At 36.4% G+C, this 20,735-nt stretch overlaps 1 protein-coding gene across 5 annotated transcripts in view; it reads left to right on the top strand.

Annotated features, from left to right (window-relative positions):
* Positions 1-74: 74 nt before the first annotated feature.
* SMC6 (structural maintenance of chromosomes 6) overlaps positions 75-20,735 on the top strand; it is a 33,192-nt gene continuing 12,531 nt past the window's right edge. For 2 of the 5 annotated variants that reach the window (XR_014317248.1, XM_082757427.1), the window contains exons 1-19: positions 75-193; positions 2,498-2,648; positions 4,972-5,120; positions 6,266-6,383; positions 9,069-9,174; positions 10,285-10,421; positions 10,900-10,961; positions 11,848-11,928; positions 12,402-12,503; positions 12,683-12,802; positions 12,895-12,993; positions 14,042-14,188; positions 14,563-14,651; positions 15,198-15,362; positions 16,653-16,831; positions 18,484-18,685; positions 18,859-18,973; positions 19,406-19,566; positions 19,788-19,923. Coding sequence is in view for 4 of the 5 variants with exons in the window: in XM_082757427.1 (XP_082613553.1) it covers positions 4,977-5,120; positions 6,266-6,383; positions 9,069-9,174; positions 10,285-10,421; positions 10,900-10,961; positions 11,848-11,928; positions 12,402-12,503; positions 12,683-12,802; positions 12,895-12,993; positions 14,042-14,188; positions 14,563-14,651; positions 15,198-15,362; positions 16,653-16,831; positions 18,484-18,685; positions 18,859-18,973; positions 19,406-19,566; positions 19,788-19,923 (2,163 nt within the window). In the remaining variant the exon portion in view is untranslated. Of the gene's footprint in view, positions 302-571; positions 749-2,497; positions 2,649-4,971; positions 5,121-6,265; positions 6,384-9,068; positions 9,175-10,284; positions 10,422-10,899; positions 10,962-11,847; positions 11,929-12,401; positions 12,504-12,682; positions 12,803-12,894; positions 12,994-14,041; positions 14,189-14,562; positions 14,652-15,197; positions 15,363-16,652; positions 16,832-18,483; positions 18,686-18,858; positions 18,974-19,405; positions 19,567-19,787; positions 19,924-20,735 lie in introns of all 5 variants that reach the window. The other 3 variants (XM_082757428.1, XM_082757430.1, XM_082757429.1) reach the window with 3 other exon arrangements.

Genomic DNA, 20,735 nt, shown 5'->3' with positions numbered 1-20,735 from the left:
GAAAATGGCGGGCGCTGGGAAACGGCCCCCTCAGGGAGGCGGTCGGGAGAGCGCGCAGGCGCAGCGCCCGTGGCGGCTCTTCCGTCGCAGCCAGCTGGCCGCCTCCCGCCGTGACGGGCTCGGAATCTCCGCGGGGGTGCGGCTTTCAGCCGGTTGTAACGACCCCACCGCTCGGCAGTGGGATCGAGGAGAGGTAGGGTGAGGAACGGGTCGTCTTTATGGGGCTGGGTGAGGGGTCCCGGTGGCGGCAGTGCTGTGCTGTCAGCAGAGTAAGGCCGGGCCCTTGCTGAGCCTGCTCGGGGTGAGTGCCCAGGGGTGTTGTTTTTATTCATGTGCCCAAGGGTGGGTTTTTTGGTTTCTGACTTGTCCCTGTGGCGGTCGAGCTGGGTGAAATTTTCCCCTGGTGCCTGCCTGCTGCTCAGGGGTAGTGCATGGGGTTTGCCCCGAGGCATCCGGCATTATAAAGGCAGGGGGAGAGGGAGATACTGACCAGGGAGCACCTTCCTCCTCCTTTTTCTACTCTTCCTCATCCTTCCCCTCGTCTTTTTGCTTCTCCTCCTTCTCTTCCCAGCTATGGCAGAAACGAAACTAATGTGAGGTTTCTCTCGTCCGGTGCATCTACCGACATAAGCTTTGCAACGGGGAGGTGATTGCATCCTTTCAGGTCGTCCAGGGCAACTTTTGGGACAAACAAGGAGTAACTGTGGTGTGGGAGCTGAGAGCAGAGGGATTTTGTTCCTCCCCATAGGTGAGGTAGAGCTGCCATCGCTTGCTGCTTCTCCGGCAGGTGCTTGCTAAGTGTCTGTGTGGGATGGTACAGGCTTTGTGTGCCTGATAACATGAGCAGCTGGCTCACCAGAGGGCTGTGCTGAGAGATCTTTTAGTACAAAAAAAAAAAGAAAAGGCTTTTTTGGCTGGGTATGTTTCTTTCCTTTATTGTTAGTATCTACCAGAATTAATATGTAGTTCATTTATCAATACCAGCTGTGACCAGCTAGGCAGGGAGGAAGGAAGAAAAATTTAGAACTGCATTGCAATGGAAACTGGAAATAGGATGCCCTGGGTTTGCCCTGGCAATGCCCTGGGCAATGCATATTGCCTCCGGTGCATGCAGCCTGTCTTCCTATACTTTGATGTTAGTGGTGTAAATAGTTTTCTATTATAGCATGTAATAGTCCTAAAATACTTTTAGACAGTATCATGTGGCACATCTTGGAATAGTGGTTTCCTTTCACTTTCTCATTATGTGCATGAAAATTGTTTGTTATGATTTGTAGTGATCTTGTGATGTTTTTGTAATTGGATATTTCTTGCCCTTATTCACTCACAGTTAATAGCTGTGGGTTTTACTCCTAATTGTGCTCTTACGTTCCATGCTAGTAAAGATCATTTTTTATTAAATGAGCACTTTTGTATTGTCTTTCTGAATGACAGTCTAGTTCTCACATTATTGATGTTCCTGACTTTGTCATTGCAAGTTTCCATTAACATAATCCTATTTCATATTACAACATAACTGTACATTTAGACTTCATTTTAAAAATACGATGTCTAGTCCTTTAAACAAACTTCTGTTAATGTTTGTCAATAGTATTCATTGTTAACTTCCCATTGGTCTATTGCATACATTAAAATACTTATACTAATCTTTAGTGGAGGGCTGTTAGCGTTAGGTTGGAGGTTGGACTCGATGACCTTGAGGTCTCTTCCAACCTAGAAAATTCTGTGATTCTGTGATTTATTTTTGCCAGTTTAATAGTTTCCAGTATGATACTTGCACATTTTAATGGTCACATTTGCAGCTTTTCCTTTGCCTTGACATATTCCCAAGCTGCTGCTAAAATCATGATAAGTAGTGCCAGTGTCACTGCAAGTGACTATGTTTTTCAATTTAAAAGTTAATGAAGAAAATCAGTGTGTCATGGTACAAGTGATTAATGTAAAAAAAGGAACTTCTTTTTGTCAGAAACACCAAGATGGTCTAAAAGTAAAGCTTGAGTGTAGTATATGTCATTTTCAGTGTTCTCGTTTGCTTGCTTGCATGTGGGGGGTTTTGTGTGTGTGTGTGTCTAATTATTCTAACTTTTTGTATTTGTATTTAACTTTTCAAGCTTAGTTTCTTGTGAATTCTGATTAGTGGACTCCTTGTTGATGAGGTCAATTTCTTCTGCCTTTCTGCTTTTTTATACGCACTGTTGATCTTACATCTTCTGGTACTTGTGATAACAATTTCAGAGGCTGTTTCAATAGTTTAAGTTTCTGTTAAGTTTTATCTTCAGTACTAATTCTTTAAGAGTTCTGGAGTGAAAACTGTTCTCTTTTTGACTTCCTTATGCTTAGATTACATGAATGAGTTTTCTTCTAGGCTATTTTGTCTTCCGTTCTTGTAGTCTCTTTTCCTTAGATGTGCAAATGATATAGCAATGGAATTCATAGCCCTGTTCTTTAGTTAATATTCATTGTAGCATTTAAGTCTTGTGTTTTCTCTTCTTTGTAGAGTGAGACTTCAGCGGAACAGCAAATTGAACAAATGCCTACCTTCATATTTGGGTGATGGATAAATTCCAAGAGCATACAAGCAACTCCTTCCTGATTCAAGTAATATAATGACATGGTTTTATAGGAAACTGAAAGTAGCACAGTAAAAGGTATGTAACTGAATGATGAAGCGTATTTGCTTGCTTGCTTTTATGTGTATGGTCTTAAACTACATAACATAAAATAGAAACGGCAGATTCCCTGTAAGTATTTCATTAACATTGTAATAGTCCAGAGCTTAACCTGACATCCCTGATATTACTGCAAGAAGGTAAGATGGGAAGCTTATTGCATGTCTGCCTTTGCTTTGAAGTTCATCTTTTGCACTTGAGGGAAAGGGATGTATACTATTTCTTATTATTTGTGTGCTTTGTCTAAGACAATTAATGAGGAGATAATCAAGTACTGTTTTATAAAACCCAAAGAATACCCAGAATAGAAATTCAGTGGTCTTTAGTGATGTAACAAATTTTAATGTCTGTGGTGTTTGATATAATAAATGATATTTATTGTCTCTGTTGCTTTTTGGTATGAGCTTTTCAAACTTTTTTTTTTTGTTGTTGAAATGATGCTAGAGTTTGACCGGAACGTTAAGCTGGCACAAGTAAAAGAAGCACTCTATCTCCACATTGACCCAAACATACAAATTTGTATGGTGAAATGGTTGGGAATTTAAAAAAAATATGTATTTTTTCTGCATCAATTTTCAGTGCCTTCAGTCAGTTTATTATTCTGCTTCATAAAGAGTTGCTTGAACTTAGGGAGATGAGACAGAAACAGAGGAGGCAGATGAGAGGGCTGGCTGGACTTAGTTTATCCACAGATGACATGCCCCTAAGTAACCTGAAAATTGCCATCCTGCTACTGAAAATTGCTATCCTGCTACTGGCTGAATGCCGGTGATGGTGACAGCCAGTCATCAGGTGCTCCAGGAATTCAAGCTGGTCTTTTACCCTGTCCTGTAACTGATAGGGTCTGGAGGATCCTGGGGAGAGTCCTGGAATAGAAGACTGCAGGAGCAAGAGCCCAGGCAAGCCTTGAGAGAGAACCATGGAGAAGCTCTGGGCATGCCTGAGGGCTTTCACTGAGTAGGGGTCCCCTGGGACCATACATTGCATGTCTGGAACCACTGTGCCTGCCCACCTAACTTTCTGTTGATCATTGTTATCTTCCCTGAAGGATCCGGGAGGTCATGTTAAGAACTGCTGGGCTGACCCACCAGGCTTCTTTCCTGTGTCATATCATCTGTCATTTAAGACAGGGAAACTGTCACTCATTAACTTCAAATATATCTGTGACAAGAAGTGATTTGGTACCCCACATGTTTTTGTTTTTATTTTTGTTTTTTTCATTATTAATGGATTCACCCTACTCTTAGGCCATTCAGTGATTTTTCTGTAGTCAGGGACATTAATTGCATTTAGTGCCTCTGAATTCTGCATGGTGAGATTTGTGTGATTTGGCTGCCTTTTTTTTTTTTTTTTTTTTTTTTTTCTGGAAGGAAGCAACAGAGCATGAGCAGGAGAACATGCTCAATTGTGGAAACATTTTGATACTCAGAAGTTATGTAATGGATATCTGTTTGAGCATGGTCTGGACACTTATCAATAGCTGACCTAACTGCTGGCAAATGTCTTTGCCTTTGTCTTTGTATGAACAGGACCTTGTTTCTACTGTGGATAAAAGTAATGTGGTCTATGTTTTGTGTGGTACTTTGGGACTCTAGGTATAAAGAGTCTAATATGCACTTTAGGGGGAATAAGAACCACACCCTAACGATACTGTTGCAGAAAATGTGAAATTTTGACTATCCTAGACCCCTGTTCTTTTGTTTCTATGCAACTTTAGTAGACTTTGTTACTTTGTTAAATTGCAAGATTTATTTCTTATTAGTCATAGTAGTGAGGTGGGTTATTTATCTCTTTGTAGAGGAAGCATTTATATGTATATGCATGTATGTATAGGTAAGTTTTCTATATAGAGAACTGTTGTCCTTCATTAGTAAAATGACAGCGTTTTGTTTACTGTGATCACGTAACATTGTCTAACAAAAGCAGGTTGGCTGTGCGCAGAAGCAGGAAGGGAGCAGCAGTATGAATCTAAATTTTCCTTTATTTGACTTTATGTATTCCACATATTGTCTAGACATTTCTCAACCACGTATAATTAATACATTTTCTTTTTGGCTGTGCAAATCATTTTATTGAAAAATGTGTTGAACGTACTGCAACGACTGAATTTCTTGTATCAAATTAAATAAGTGCAGTCTGTATTATCTGTAGGTATGTTTTCATATAACAGGTTGTAAGTTTCGATCTCATTTCAGTACTGCATATTTGTAACATACAGATTGTGAGTTTCAGTAGTAAATTCAGTACTACATATTGGGCTACAGTTTGATACATCCTCACTATAATTACTTTATTTTTTCAGTACTCATGGGTAAGAGAAAGGAAGAAAGTGTTTCAAAGCCTAGATCCCACAAAAGACAGAGGCAAGAATTCACAGATGAGCACAGTGATGGGTTGAATGATGAAGAAAACTTATTGTTTTCATTTGATAGTAATTTATCTTCTGTGTCGGTAAGTTGTTTTAAAAAAATTCCAAAACTAAGAAAATTGATGTATAAAATTCTCTATCTTTGGTTGATGTTGAAATAAGTCTTGTATGTAGGCTTCAACTGAACCAATCTAAAAGAAAATAGAGAGAATGGCTGTAATGAGAACTTCTGAAAGAGTTCATTCTTACCATATTTTTGTGGATCATGTAGTTTTGACAGTTGATCATAAAATAACAGTATTCTGGTTTTATGGAATGAATGCTATTGAAGTTGACAACCAAGTAAAGTTGAAAGATTTTGTTTAATAGAAGTATGGCATATTTGGTTTAGGGCTGTAGGAAAAGAAAAAAAAATATTTAGAAAAACAAATGGTTTACTAAAAGAAGCACTAGATGCTTTCTTTTGTATAGCTGACACTTTGAAATGGCAATTAAAAATGTTTGAAATGCTTGTTTTAGAAGTGAAACTTGACAATAGGAATACCTTTCTTCATTTTTTCCGTAATAATTTAATTTGATGTTGGACTCTTAAAAAAGTAATTTTTGAGCACATGAGTACAGTGTTACATGTTATACGACACTGAGGTTGATTTATGATCCACAGAGGTGTAACTCCTCACTTCATTTTCTTGAACAGTACCTATTCTGTGTCATTGGATTTTCTTATTTTTCCAAAAAACTTTGTTTGCTTAGAAAGCATTGCTTTTCTGAAGCATTGCAGATAAAGTTACCTGTCAAAATAGTATGAGTTGAACATCGGGGTGTCCCTTTCATTTCTAGTTTCATTTCCTCCTCGCTAACTTAATTCTATTTCCCTTTTTCAAAATTGTGCTAAGACATTTTAGTGGTGTTTAAATAACGAAATCTCTCTATGGTGCTCTTTACTTACTGCTCTAATGTATGTATTATGATCTTGATCTTTTATATTAATTGTAAGTTAGTTATGGCAGGAACTGAAACTTGCCATTGTTAAGAGTTAAGTTTGGGTAACTGTTTTGATCTTAATTTATGTAATGAGCAACTTTTCACAATACCATTAAACCCTTCCGATGTCCCTGTGGTTTGTTAACATTGATGGTTTTTAACATAGTCATTTGAATTCTCATTAAATTTAAAATAGATGAAATGTATTTAATTAAAATGCACACATAACATAATATCTATTTAGACTGTAGGGGAAGTTGGGATAATTGAAAGTATCCAGCTGAAGAACTTTATGTGCCATTCCATGTTGGGACCTTTTCAGTTTGGATCAAATCTCAATTTTGTTGTTGGAAACAATGGAAGTAAGTATTAATTGCAACATTGCTATGCCAAAAGACTGATTTTGGTAATAATTTAAAACATCTAATTTTGATTTGGAAAAAAAAAAAGAAAGATACATAGGTGAGCTAACAATTCTAAGAATGTAGATTGGTTCAGTTTTAGACTCAGGAAGCCCATGGGTCTATGCCGGTAGTCCAGAGCTGATGAAAAAGTGAAGTTTTAAATTCAGAGGTTTGCAAAAGATAATGTGCAAAACACATTATTATACAAATTTATGTATAATTCAAATATAAGCTTCATGTACTCATATGTTCATTTTAAAATACATAGTAATTGTCCAAGTTTATGTGAAGTAGAAGCTGTTTTAGAAGGGTGTGATTCTTTTCGCAAGTTCACTTCTTCTGGAGGGAACATTTCAAAAATTGAATATAAGTGTTTAAATAGAGCTTAAAACCTTTTAGTTAACTGAATGATAATATGTATTTGATTTTTTCTCTTGTATAAATGTTTTCTGCATGCTTGTGAGGAAGGGAGTTTCTTTTCCTCCTGAGGTAGGACATCTTGTTGAATGTGTATTGCTAAAGAATAGCAACAGAAGTTTGGCTCAGAATGAATTTGGGGGGGGTACTTTAAAGAATGAATGTTTTTTTTGTTTGTCTGTTTGTTGTTTGGTAATTGTTTATTTCTACAGCTATGACTATTTTATGTATCTGATAGAAATTGGAATTTAAGTGCTTGAATACATAAGCAGTCAAGCAAAAAGGCCAAAGCTCATCTGGAGCTCAATCTGGCTACTGCCGTTAAAGACAACAAAAAATGTTTTTACAAATACATCAATGCAAAACAGAGGACTAAGGAGAATCTCCATCCTTTACTGGATGCGGGGGGGAACTTAGTTACAAAAGATGAGGAGAAGGCAGAGGTGCTCAATGCCTTCTTTGCCTCAGTCTTTAGCGGCAAAACCAGTTGCTCTCTGGATACCCAGTACCCTGAGCTGGTGGAAGGGGATGGGGAGCAGAATGTGGCCCTCACTATCCACGAAGAAATGGTTGGCGACCAGCTACGGCACTTGGATGTATGCAAGTCGATGGGGCCAGATGGGATCCACCCAAGGGTACTGAGAGAACTGGCAGAGGAGCTGGCCAAGCCACTATCCATCATTTATCAGCAGTCCTGGCTATAAGGGGAGGTCCCAGTCGACTGGTGGCTAGCAAACGTGACGCCCATCTACAAGAAGGGCTGGAGGGTAGACCTGGGGAATTATAGGCCTGTCAGTTTGACCTCAGTGCCAGAGAAGCTCATGGAGCAGATTATCTTGAGTGTCATCATGTGGCACTTACTGGGCCTGACCACCTGGCTGCCCTGTCAGCATGGGTTTATGAAAGGCAGGTCCTGCTTGATGAACCAAATCTCCTTCTATGACAAAGTGACACGATTAGTGGATGAAGGAAAGGTTGTGGATATGGTCTACCTTGACTTCAGCAAGGCTTTTGACACCATCTCCCACAGCATTCTCCTCAAGAAACTGTCTGCTTGTGGCTTGGACTGGCGTACGCTTCATTGAGATAAACACTTGCTGGATAGCCGGGCCCAAAGAGTTGTGGTTAATGGAGTCAAATCCAGTTGGAGGGCAGTCACTAGTGGCGTTCCCCAGGGCTTGGTGCTGGGGCTGGTCCTCTTTTTATCTTTATTGATGATCTGGATGAGGGGATCGAGCACACCCTCAGTAAGTTTGCAGATGACACCAAGTTAGGTGCGTGTGTTGATCTGCTCGAGGGCAGAAGGGCTCTGCAGGAGGATCTGGACAGGCTGCACCAATGGGCTGAGGTCAACTGCATGAAGTTCAACAAGGCCAAGTGCCAGGTCCTGCACCTGGGGCACAAGAACCCCAAGCAGAGCTACAGGCTGGGAGATGAGTGGTTGGAAAGCTGCCAGGCAGAGAAGGACCTGGGAGCGATGGTTGATAGCTGCCTGAATATGAGCCAGCAGTGTGCTCAGGTGGCCAAGAAGGCCAACGGCATCCTGGCTTGTGTAAGAAGCAGTGTGGCCATCAGGGCTAGGGAAGTGATTGTCCCCCTGTACTCAGTTCTGGTGAGGCCGTACCTCGAGTACTGTGTTCAGTTTTGGGCCCCTCACTACAAGAAGGACATCGAGGTGCTTGAGTGAGTCCAGAGAAGGGTGACGAGGCTGGTGAGGGGTCTGGAGAACAAGTCTTATGAGGAGTGGCTGAGGGAGCTGGGCTTGTTCAGCCTGGAGAAGAGGAGGCTCAGGGGTGACCTTATTGCTCTTTACAGATACCTTAAAGGAGGCTGTAGCGAGGTGGGAGTTGGTCTATTCTCCCACGTGCCTGGTGACAGGACGAGGCGGAAGAGGCTGAAGTTGTGCCAGGGGTGTTTTAGGTTGGATGTTAGGAAGAAGAACTTTACCAAAAGGGTTGTTAGGCATTGAAATGGGCTGCCCAGGGAAGTGGTTGAGTCACCATGCCTGGAGGTCTTTAAAAGACGTTTAGATGTTGAACTTAGTGATCCATGTATGGTTTAGTGGAGGACTTGTTAGTGTTAGGTCAGAGGTTGGACTTGATGATCTTGAGGTCTCTTCCAACCTAGACAATTCTGTGATTCTGTGAAAATCTATAAGGTAAGTGAATTGGATAAAAAGCACAAGAACTTTAAAATAAAATAAAAACTTCAATGCTTTTATTACAGGTGGAAAAAGTTCTGTGTTAACTGCTCTTATTGTTGGACTTGGTGGGAAAGCCACTGCTACTAACAGAGGTTCCTCACTAAAAATGTTTGTAAAAACCGGAGCAACGTAAGTAAAACTTCTTCGTTTTAAGATGGGGTATGTAGTTCAGTGATTTTTGATTATGGTTTTTGTTAACTTCATTCTCTCTGTTTTCCAACTGGGTCTAACTCATAAGGGAAAAAAAAAAAAGCAAAGCATAACACTGCCATATTAAAAATAAATAAATAGAAATTTATCAGTAGAATGCCACTATGTCTTTGCTAAGACATAGCAAAATGAGCTGCTTATTGCTTAGTTCTTGTATATTGCTTTCATGGCATACTTGAATATCCTACAGAAGGATTTGATTTAATTAAAAAAAAAAAAAAAAAAAAAACAACATAGGCAATGAGTTAACCTCACTACTCACAGAATAGTGATAAGTCAGAAGTGATAAGTCCTGTGATTTGAGTGCAAGGACCTTGACATGCAGGTGGACTATTTAATGCAAAGGAAGTGAATTTGTGTCTGCAGCAAGAGTGGAGTTAGTATGTTTAGGGGAACCAAAAATAGATGGGAGGAGGTTTAAAAGCTTACATTTACATAGTGCTGTAACCCAGAGTCCTAGGCTTTTCCTTTTAGAGGTGCCTGGTACTACAAATTTGTGCCTTATACATAATAACACTTGCATTGTTCACCTAAGAACCAGAAAATCTGAATTCAGAATTGAAACCACATAATTTCTTTCCTAAAAGAATGCTTTCAGCAGTGAATTATAGGTTACTTTTGTTAGGCATGGCTTACAGAAGCCAAACAGCTTTTTACCCCAGAAACCAGTCTGGGGACAGTAGAAGAACCGAAAAGGAACTTGATTCTGCAACCTAAACACAAAGGCAGTCAGATGGAAGGACAGGTGGGGGAATCTGCTCTCACAACTATTTGCTCTTGACTCCTAACTTATCTGAAGGGGCAAAAGGACAGTGTGTAGCAATGTTTCTGGCTACATGTCCGTTTTGGCTCAAACAGCACCAGTATGCTTTGTTCTTACTTGTACTATGACTGACTTTAAGTTGCTACCTACACAAGACATGACAATTTTTGTGGAAAATTAGAATGTTCTGTGTTTTTTTATTTTTTTTTATTTGGAACTAATTTCAGTTTGCCTGTGGTGGTTTGAGTGTGTTTTTTTGTTTAAAGTTCTGCAGATATCTCAATAACATTGCGAAACCAAGGTAGAGATGCATTTAAACCAGAAGTGTATGGTGACTCTATTATAGTGAATCAGCACATTACTCTGGAAGGAAGCAGAAGTTACAGACTGAAAAGCAAATCTGGTTGGTGTTAGTCTTTAAAGCTCTTCAAATATTCTCATTGCCTTAAATGCCTTGTTGTTAATGACAGATTGTTTCTTATAAGGTCAGAAGTTTTGCATTTACCTTAACATCTAAGACCTTCGTATGTTAGAAAGTAAAAAGCAGTTGTGTCAGGTTCTGCATGATGTGAGGTCATACAACATTATGTTTTATGTAGTTTTTTTTTTTGTTGCTGTTGAATTGTCTGATTTACCTAAATTCTGTCACAGAGGAATTGAAGTAAGAAGTGGCTTTAAATAGAAGTACAAATTTCTGTGCAAATGCAAATATCATATTGGAAAAATTAAACATATATATATATATATATCTTGTTTAGGAATAAAGCAATGCTACAAAAATACTAATCTCATTTATCTTCAGTAAGAAGCACTAGATTGAACAAAAGATTGGAAGGTTGCATGTCTCTTTTCTTTGGACCAATTGTTATTCTCTCTCTCAGGGACCGTAGTTTCTTCCAAGAAAGAGGAACTCTTAGGAATACTGGATCACTTTAACATACAGGTAGTTGATGCAGTGTTTACATTCTGTGTAATTTAAGATGTACTATATTAATACATATATTTTATAATTCTTTAAATGCAATGCTTCATTTTGTGTAATAAGAGAAGTTCACCTTTTGCATGTTCTTTCATGATCACTCCTGAAGGCAAAAGAAAATTAAAATTTTATCAACCTCATATCATGCAGAATAAGACTCTGTACCAGACAAGTAAACTTTTGGTGTAATCTGCAAACTTTGGGTTATGTATCACATTAATGAAAGTCTTAGCCTATGTAGGTTTCTTACATACCTGGACCCTATTATTTATTTATTTTTCCCCTGATGATTTTGATGATTTTTTTCAACTTTTTCTATTGCAGAAATGTGGTAGACTTTTTATACATGTATTTCTTATTTTTTTTGCTGCCTATGTGATTAAGGAAAGATTAGGTAGTGTACATCAAGTATAAAACATTCAAAATATTCAGCTTGTCAAATAATATAAATTTCATTTACTATGTATTGATTTTATGTTGTGGGAACTTCTGGAAGAATATATTGGACAGTTCATTGAATTGAATGATGTACTTTGGGCAATTAAATGAAGACAAATTAAATGGCATTGGATGAAATTCCCAATGTTAATCTTGTTAAATAAATAGATAAAACAAGCACTTTCCAGAAGACGTTTTTCTTCCCTGAAAACAGTTCCTCAAAAGTCATTTTTTTGATTCAAGTTTGTGTTAGGAGTGTGGGTTGTTTTTTTTTTGTGTGCGTGTGTCTGTGTGCGTGTGTCTGTGTGCGTGTGTGTGTACGCGCATATGGTTCCCATCCCAACCCTAATCGCAGTTACATGGTATCTCTTTTCTCTAAAATAAAAATAAAGTAGTGCATCTAACATTACAGGTAGATAATCCCATGTCTGTTTTAACTCAAGAGATGAGTAAGCACTTCTTACAGTCTAAAAATGAAGGTGACAAGTATAAGGTAAGAAAAATCTTTTAATACATTGATTAAATGTTAAAAGGTAACTTTTAGTCAGTTTGGTTCAGGTAATTAAAAAAAGACACAATGCACTCCAGGAAAATAAAGAGAAATATTTGAAACAAAAAATACAGGTTTGAAAATTTTAGAGCTGTCATTTGGGGGAAAAAAAAAAAAAAAAAAAAAAAAACAACTTTCAGAATTCTTGATTTTAATTACCTGATTGTAGCAGTCATCCACTTGCAGAAACAGTTATTTGAAGTTTCTTTTTTCTAAAAGTATTGACCAAATTATTAAATTTTCTAGGATGCTGCTGAGTTGCTTCATTATTCAAAAATACCTCACCAGTTATTTTGCTTAATGTATCAGTTACTGTACATAGCAGTTGGGATGAGTGGTCTTCCCATGGTAATTATGTAAAGTTCACTTAGGTAAACTAATATATTTGACATCTGCATCTTTTTATTCTTTTATAGTTTTTTATGAAGGCGACTCAGCTGGAGCAAATGAAAGAAGATTATTCATATATTATGAAAACTAAAGAAAATACAAGTCTTCAGATAGAACAAGGAGAAGAGGTATGTTAAAGTCGCAGTAATTATTAACACAGGTTTGAGCACTGAAATAGCTAATAGTTAAAAGTATGTAGTTTTGGCTTGTTCTTAGTCAAAGTTAAACTTTCAAAAAAAATTCTTTCCAACATTTCATATTGCATTGTAGCATTATGCTTCTACAATTGAACTTTTTTTTTTTAAAGCGTCTTCAAGAGCTTAAGCAGCTTTATAATGAAAAAAAGGAACGTTACAAAAGCATTGGGTATGTTAATGAAATGCGAAATCATCTTGAAGAGTTGAAACATAAAATGGCATGGGCTGTGGTAAGTTCCTTGTTCTAGTGTTTCCACGTATAAAACCAACTTTAAATTATTCCTAAACTGCTGAAGGCATTCTGATATGTGCTAATATTTAGGTGGGTGAGATGGAAAGAGAAATACAGCCAATCAGAGAAGGCATCAGAGCTGAAGAAGGAAATACAGAAAAGTTTGATCAGAAGCTAGAGGAATGCCAGGTACATATAAAGTTTAAACTATGTTTCAATTTTTGGTTTTGCTTTCTTCGCTTAAGAATAGAAATAATATTGAAAATTATGCTTCTCCTTTAGCCTGTAAACTGACTTTCTAGGCTTTTTTCAAGGCTCTGTAGTCTTATAGATACTGGTGTTTACCATCTGCAAATGTTTGCATTCCACATCCAATTGGAGAAAAATACTAGGACTAGTTTTCTGCTTTTTAATAGGGGTTTATATGAGTGGTTTTCATGCTGATGCTTTAGATCTACGTATAATTACACTACTTTTACTGTGAATTTTGGATGGCTACCATTGCTTATCCCAATGAATGTGAACTGAAATTGTTTCATTGTTGAGGGTACTCCTTCAGTGCCTGTGCCTTTTAATAGCAGAGTATCTTTCAGAGATGTGTCATGTTAGGTTTCCTTAGTTTTCAGTGCACTGAAGATGAATGTCTGATTCCAGGAGACATCTGGAAATTAAACAGACTTTTTGGATGGTACTTAAAACTTCTGGAGGTAGCAGAAAAGAATAATATTGCAAAACATTCAGAATTGCAATGACATGTATCATTTGCAGGGAAATACTAGGCACTGTTATTTTAAACTTTTCAGTCTTTTGAAACTTCTCCAAATTCTCTGAATTGGCACTTTTTTAAATATTGGAAAAAAAAAAAACACCTAAAAGTACATATTTGTTTTAAAATTTAAGTATTTTTTTATTGTATGGCCAAACATGTATGTGTAATATTGAAGAAACATTGTCTGGATACTGGTCTCACCTCTCTCCATTTGGCCTTACTGTAGTTAGAGTCCTGTGTTTTGAGTAAAGCATAAGTAAGAAAAAAAAAAAAAAAAAAAGATTTGATAGTCTTTGGTTTCCTGAGTGTGTTCCTATATTAATTTTCCTCTTTGCATATTGTGAATGACTTGTGAGATGTGTCAGCAGATGGATTCTTTTAGGTCATACTTCCTCTGTAGCATGAAGAGGTTTTGCAGAAAATTTTGTTTCATTACTACTTGCATATTATTTTCTTTTTGTCCTAAAGGTTAAAGTAAATGAAGCAGAGGAGAAGTACAAAACAATACAAGAGAAATTAGTAACAATAAATGAAGAAGCAGAAACCCTGCAACCTCAGTGTATTTTATTAAAAGCTGATGTGCAGGCAAGAAGAAAAGCAGTTAATGAAGCTGAGGTAGGCAAAGCAACTTTCAATGTTGATACTGATTTAAAGCCTTAATTCTCTTCCTTGTCTACCCGTATATGCTTCTCTATGTCTAAGCTTCCTGAATGTGTAATTCAAAAAGGTGATTGATTGGCAAGTAGCTTTTCTTCAGGGTCATAGAATTTATATCTCTACGCAGGTGTTAAGCAATGGACAGCTTCAGTCAGCATATGATTAGAGAGTGTAAAAAGGAAGGTATAACAATTAATTTGTTTTTTTTTTATTATTGGAAGTATTAGTAATTGTTTGTTCAGATGCAGTTCCTTGTTTACTTTCTCAAAACTGTATTTCTGTCTTGAAATTATTCTTGTTTCTGCTAAGATAATGTCCTGTTTCCTTCACAGGTACTTTATAACCGTGTCAAAACTGAGTTGAAACGTCTGGGAAAAGATGATGAACAGCTGCGTAATCGAATTGAAGAAATGAAAAACAGGTAAATACAGATACAGTGATTATGGTGTATATTTACTGTATAGATATATACAGAGTGAGTTCTTCTGATTAATGAGAAAATCTGTAGTAACAGAAAACAGTTGTTTAACTAGACCCTTCTGAAGATTAAACATTTAAATGTCTCTGTCCATGCTTCTTTGTATGCCAAGATTTTGACTGGAAGGTCATGAGGCAATAGGGCAGAAAAAAGCTTTTCTTTTTCCTTGGTGACAGTATACATTTTTCTAGCTTATACAGTGTTGCAAAACAAATACTCTTTAAAACAGTTATTATAGGAATGTAATGTGAGAATTGTGTGATTGCAAATTTAAAATGAAAAAGATCACTCTGATTTGTAGATCTTGTGAATGCTCTGAATCTTAAATACATTTGATTCATAGATCTATCTATATGTGATGTACTAAAAGTTTGTACGTACATATCAGAAGTAGTATTTTGTTAAAACTTTTATCATTTTAACTAAAATTAAGTAAACCCTGCAAATTATAGTGCAGTTTTTAAAATATTGAAGTGTGATCTCTTCTAGTGCTAATAGGATTTCAGTTCCTGAAAAGATGGAAAAACAAAGGAAAATTGCACAGTTAAAGGAAAAGTTACAGGCGTTTCATGATGAAGAAGTGATGATTGGCCAACAGATGGATCAGTTTCAGCAGGCTATTTATAAACATAAGGAAGAAGATGCTAAACTTAGGTAAGTTAGAGTTGTTATTTTTTACTTCAAATTATGAGAGATCATCTCTTATATACCTTCATTTCCTTGCATTCGAGTATGAGGCTTCAGTTTCTATATTTGCTTTTGTTTGTTGTTTCCCTCTCCTTCCTAGTTGATCTTAGGAATTGCTAAACTTTTCTCCGCAGAGTATGGCTAAATTCCGAAACTTTTGGAGAATTAACAAAACCGTTATGTTATTAAAGATGAAAGGTAATACTAATTTAAAGCCTGGTTTAAATCTATGCTGCAATTTGATGTCCTCCTTTCTTCCCATTGTCTGTCACTTATTCTCGTATCATCACCTTATGGGACTATGATTTGCATTATTTTCATGTTTTATATGCTAGTAAATCCCGGTATGACGTCGTCAGATCTGCAACGTGATGTAACAAATTATATACACTTAAAGATAATTATTGTATCTATAATTACATGTAAATTTATAGAGACTTTAAACCACTTGCTTCAAATGTCTATTTAACTCATAAATGAACTAGAAAAACAAAGCATTTATACGCTGTGATTTGGAAACCTGAACTTGAGCAGTGGTTACCGGAGGGGGTTATGGTTATGTTGCCATTTATTGTTTAAAGACATTTGAGAATTGTTGCCCATTATACATGATATGTTATTAACAAAACATCTTTTACCAAATATCAAAGACAGTATTTTCTTTCTTCTGTTGAAGACCTTTGTAGAAGAGGGTGAAATTGAAATATGAAAATAGAAAGTAGTATTGATCTTTTACTTTGTTGTCATTTTTTGTTTATAACATGTATTACTGTGTAAATAATGCACAATACAAATTTACAGTTTGTTAGGTGTCTTTCTGTAAGACAAAATTCATCTTAGAATATTGTCTTGCTGTTGTGCTTTTTGCTTCTGTTGTTTTTTTTCACCAAGTAAAATTGTTTATCAATATGTATCTCTAGCATTCTGTACTGCTTGATATAATTTTGGTGTTTTTACATCTGCTTTAGCATTTTTATCTGTGTTGTGCTCTTCTCTTCGTACCTTTCACCATGGTAAAGTCACATAAAGCTATGTTGCAAAGTGGCATCTTCTTGTGTTTTTTTTATTTTTTTTGTCTCATGTTTCTTAAAGCTCTAAAATAATTGTGGGTTTGTAACTAGTTGTACTTTGATGTATGGAGGTCTTCTCATGCTATCCTATTATATTAATACTTAAAAAAAAAATAAGACCACAATTATTTCTCTAAAATTAAGACTTCATAAGCTGCTGCTACTGAAAAAAAATCTCTTCTTTTAGGAGAGAAGAGGGTGATATGAAACAAGAATTGGATGCTAAGCAGAAACAGCTGAGAGAGCTGAGAGATAGTAAAACAAATATCTTTAAAAGATTTGGACAACATGTACCATCATTTCTTGAAGCAGTTGAAACAGCCTACAGGCAAGGACACTTTAAACGCAAACCTGTTGGACCTTTAGGTAAGAATAACAGCTGAAAAATACAGTTTTTGGAATATTTCTGTACAGGTTTACTTGAATGGCTGCTGCTGGCAACAATGAACTTTTAGAAAAGCTATTTGTTATTGAGGGAGTTCAAAATATATCTTCTGTAATTCCTGGACTAAAATTTTTGTTTTGGTAGACTATCTTTTGCTTCTGTCCTTTTTATCATATTATTTAGGTAAAATCTGTCTTTCCTAATTTTGCAGCTGTTTTTATTATGGTATTTTATGCAGTTACAATGTGAAACTTGCTATCCCTTCAATTCCTACACAACCTCTTAACTTTGGCTTGGTTTCATGGCTTGTTACTGATCTTGTTTTAATTCATCCTTTCAGGCTATTTGTGGAAAAAAATGAGTTTGGGGGTTTAAAAGGTTTCCTGCTTTTAAATTTGGATGGCATGAAAGGCTCACTTATACTCAGGAAAGGGCATCTGGCTAAACTGTGTGATACTAGCAGTATTTCTAGGACTTCTGGGAAGAAGTTTGGAGACTTTGGGAGATTATGCTGTTATCTTAGAGCTGTTCCCCTTTGAGTCTGGGTAATTTTCTTCTGAAGACATCTTAAATCAAAAAATTCTTTGCCTGTCATGCCAACTCTCCAATTGTTTATTTTGTGAAGACATTGTAAAATACATTTCAGAATAGTGTTGCAGAGCAGGAGAGTTTTGAGTGGAATTATGACATCTGAAGGGGCTTGCCAAGTATCATAAGGTAGGGAGATGCTTAGCTGAGGACTTTGCTCTTAGATTAGATTGACCATGCTAACAGGAATTCCAGGGGAGAGTTAAGTCTGGCTGTAAGGTCTTGATGCTGCTTGCTTGGTGAGGTGTGTTGCAGGAAGGTCTCATCCCTCAAAATCTTCCTACTCACCAATGGAGGAATAGTTTAAGATAATGATGGGGATTGGGTGTTTCAGTGATGTGTTGCAATGCAGCGAACTTTTAAAACATAGAGTAAATAAATAGTTATTAGAAAAGCAGTTTTTCTAGTTCATAGGTCTGATAAAAGTTAGGGAAATGGAGGAAAAAAATCCTGCCTGGTGTACTAAACAAAAACAGCAATAGAAAAACACACAAAAACCGTTCAGTTTAATTATTGAAGTAGTACAGTTGAACGAGTCAGTTCTATGTGTGGCTGTCAGTGTATCTTATCTACCGTGTAGGTACTTGGAAAACTAGGTGTTTACTGCAGGGTGGGGATGTGTGAACACTGCTACTGATGACAGGTGATACAATGAAATCCTCATGTTAACTTATAGCATAGTTTTCCTCTGCCTTCACCCTTGGAGCAGTTAATAAGTAGTCTTTGCCATGACACACTCTTGCTCTGCTGCCATCAAATTAGTATCTTAATGGAGTTAGTGGCCTCTCAAAGAACTTAACAAAAACAAAAGAAGCGCAGGCCTCTAGGAAGACAAATTATGTATGTTGTCAGGGTAGCTTGTCTGTTGTAGAGCAATTTCTTTTTTAGTGAACTCTTTTTTTTCCTTCTTGTAATAAAGGTTTATTTCAGAGCCTTTAAAAAGGAAAGAAAAAAATGAAAACAAGAACACAGCGGTAAAAATGCATTATGTAAGTATATGTTATGGAACAAAGCTCCTAAAGCCTTGTCTTGTTTGTTTGTATAGGTGCTTTCATTCATCCGAAAGATGCTGAACTGTCCTTGGCTATTGAATCTTGTTTAAAGAGCTTAGTTCAGGCATTTTGCTGTGATAATCATAGTGATGAAAGAGTTCTTCAGCAGCTGATGGCAAATCATTATCCACGTGGGCTTAGACCTTCAATAATTGTAAATAAATTTCAGGATAAAGTTTATGATGTTAGACACAGGTAAGTTACATTTTGAATTTTGTTACATAGTTACAGTGTTATCAATTGTTATCAATTTGAAAGAACTATGTATAATTTTGATTCAAAGAATTTAATGTGAAATTTATGTATGTTGGGTTTTTTTGTTTGTTTGTTTTGTTTTGTGTTTTTTTTTTTTTTTTTTTTTTTTTTAGAGGAGTTCACCATCCAGAATTCCCATCAGTTCTTACAGCATTGGAAATAGATGATCCAGTGGTTGCCAACTGTTTGATTGATATGAGGGGTATAGAAAAAATCCTGCTGATTAAAGTAAGGCTCTCCCCTCCCTACTGGCCTCTAAAGAAAGGCATTGTCTCTTTATATAGTCTATATCCAGTTCCTCCTCTGGTTTTTGTCTGTGACAGGCAGATAGAGGTGTGGTGACTTTCTGGTTTTGTTTTTTGTTTTTTTTTTTTTTTTATTTTTCCATCCCCAGAAGCATAACGTACAGACACTGAGGTGAGGTCCGTAAAGACAATAACTGCAACAGTTATCTGTGTAACAATGCAGTCCGTACACCAATGCCTTTTCAGATTCTTAATGCTACATACTCTAAAATTATTCTTTCATTACTGTGTTTCTTATTTTTCATTAGAAATGTAAATGATTTCTGAGTGAGAGAACTTCTCCGTTAGTTTTAAAGTAATATCTTTAATTATGGTGGATTTTCTATAGGTATGATAAGGCAATTGTATTTTTCAGAGTAGCCGTAAAGCTCGTGAAGTAATGCAGTCTAATAATCCTCCAAGAAATTGTAGAGAAGCTTTCACTGTTGAAGGGGATCAAGTATTTGACAGGCGATACTATTCTTCTGACTACCGCAGACCCAAGTATCTCAGCAAAAATGTTGAAGCAGAAATAAAGTAAGCATCTTTTTACATTGTTTCTCTAAAATGTGCATTTGTTGACATGAATAGTAGAATTGCATATTTTTCTATTTAGATGTATGTGCATGAGAAACTTCCACCCTCCACTACTCTCCTGTTTCTCCATGTACTTTTTTTGGTCACTCAATAACTTATACGTGTATGTCTGTGTTTTTGTATGTATATAATATCTCAGTATCAATTTTTTTTTTCCCAAGTCATTTAGAGAGTGAAGTTGCAAACAGGAAGGCACAGTTGACAGCATGTCAGCGACATTTGTATTCCATTGAAAATGAGATTAGGCGGAATGAAGATCATCTTCATCGTCATCGACAACACCAAAAAGAACTACAGGTAAAAATAGGTGTTGTGTTAATCTTTAGGCGTTAATCATTTTTTTTCCTGTTTCACTTTGACTTCTATACTATAATTTGAGTGGGTGATAGTTTTTCAATATTTATGCTTACCTTTGTTCATTTGGTGCTTGTGCAAAAACACAAGGGTCTGCGTATTAGTATCTAGAGGATGTTTTCATTGTTTAGGACAAAGTGATTCAAGTCATATCAGTCCTGGCATATGTTGCTGTTATTCTGTATAGTATCTTTTTTTTTCAGTTGTACTAAATCTCACAAATGAAATTTCTACTTGTTTTTTGTGGTGCAAGAAAGGAGTTGGAAGGAAGTTGCTGCAAAATTTGATACAAGTTTATTTTTCCTGCTTTCTCCTTTATTTCTATCGAGTCTTGCCTGTTAATTCCTAGAATCTTGTTTCTCTTTGTGCTCTTCATTTATGTTCTTTACATGTTTTAATAAATTGAGTGTTTCATGCTTTTAGACTTTGGCTTAATCTGATTTTCTGTATAAACCATTTACAACCATTAATCTTTGTTTTCTACGTGATTTCCAGTTCTGGTAGGTAGGATATATATGTGGTGGCTGATGATACTACTGTTAGGCAGCGTAAGATGGTAAATACTATATAACTAAAATGCTAATGTATACTTTATTAAGTAAATTGCAAATAACCAGCAGAGAAGCGGCACGTGAACTCTTATTAATTTGATGAAGACAAGTATTTGAAGGACATGAAATATATTTTATTCATGTTGAAAGGAAATGTAGTAATAATGATTTTAAAGCGCATGTTACTTTCAGGGCAAGTTCTGC

Source organism: Aythya marila, assembly GCF_965140915.1.
Source record: "Aythya marila genome assembly, chromosome: 3".
In the NCBI taxonomy this organism is placed as follows: Eukaryota; Metazoa; Chordata; class Aves; order Anseriformes; family Anatidae; genus Aythya; species Aythya marila.
Note: the sequence above shows the minus strand (reverse complement) of the source record. Positions and strands in the feature narration are given on the sequence as shown.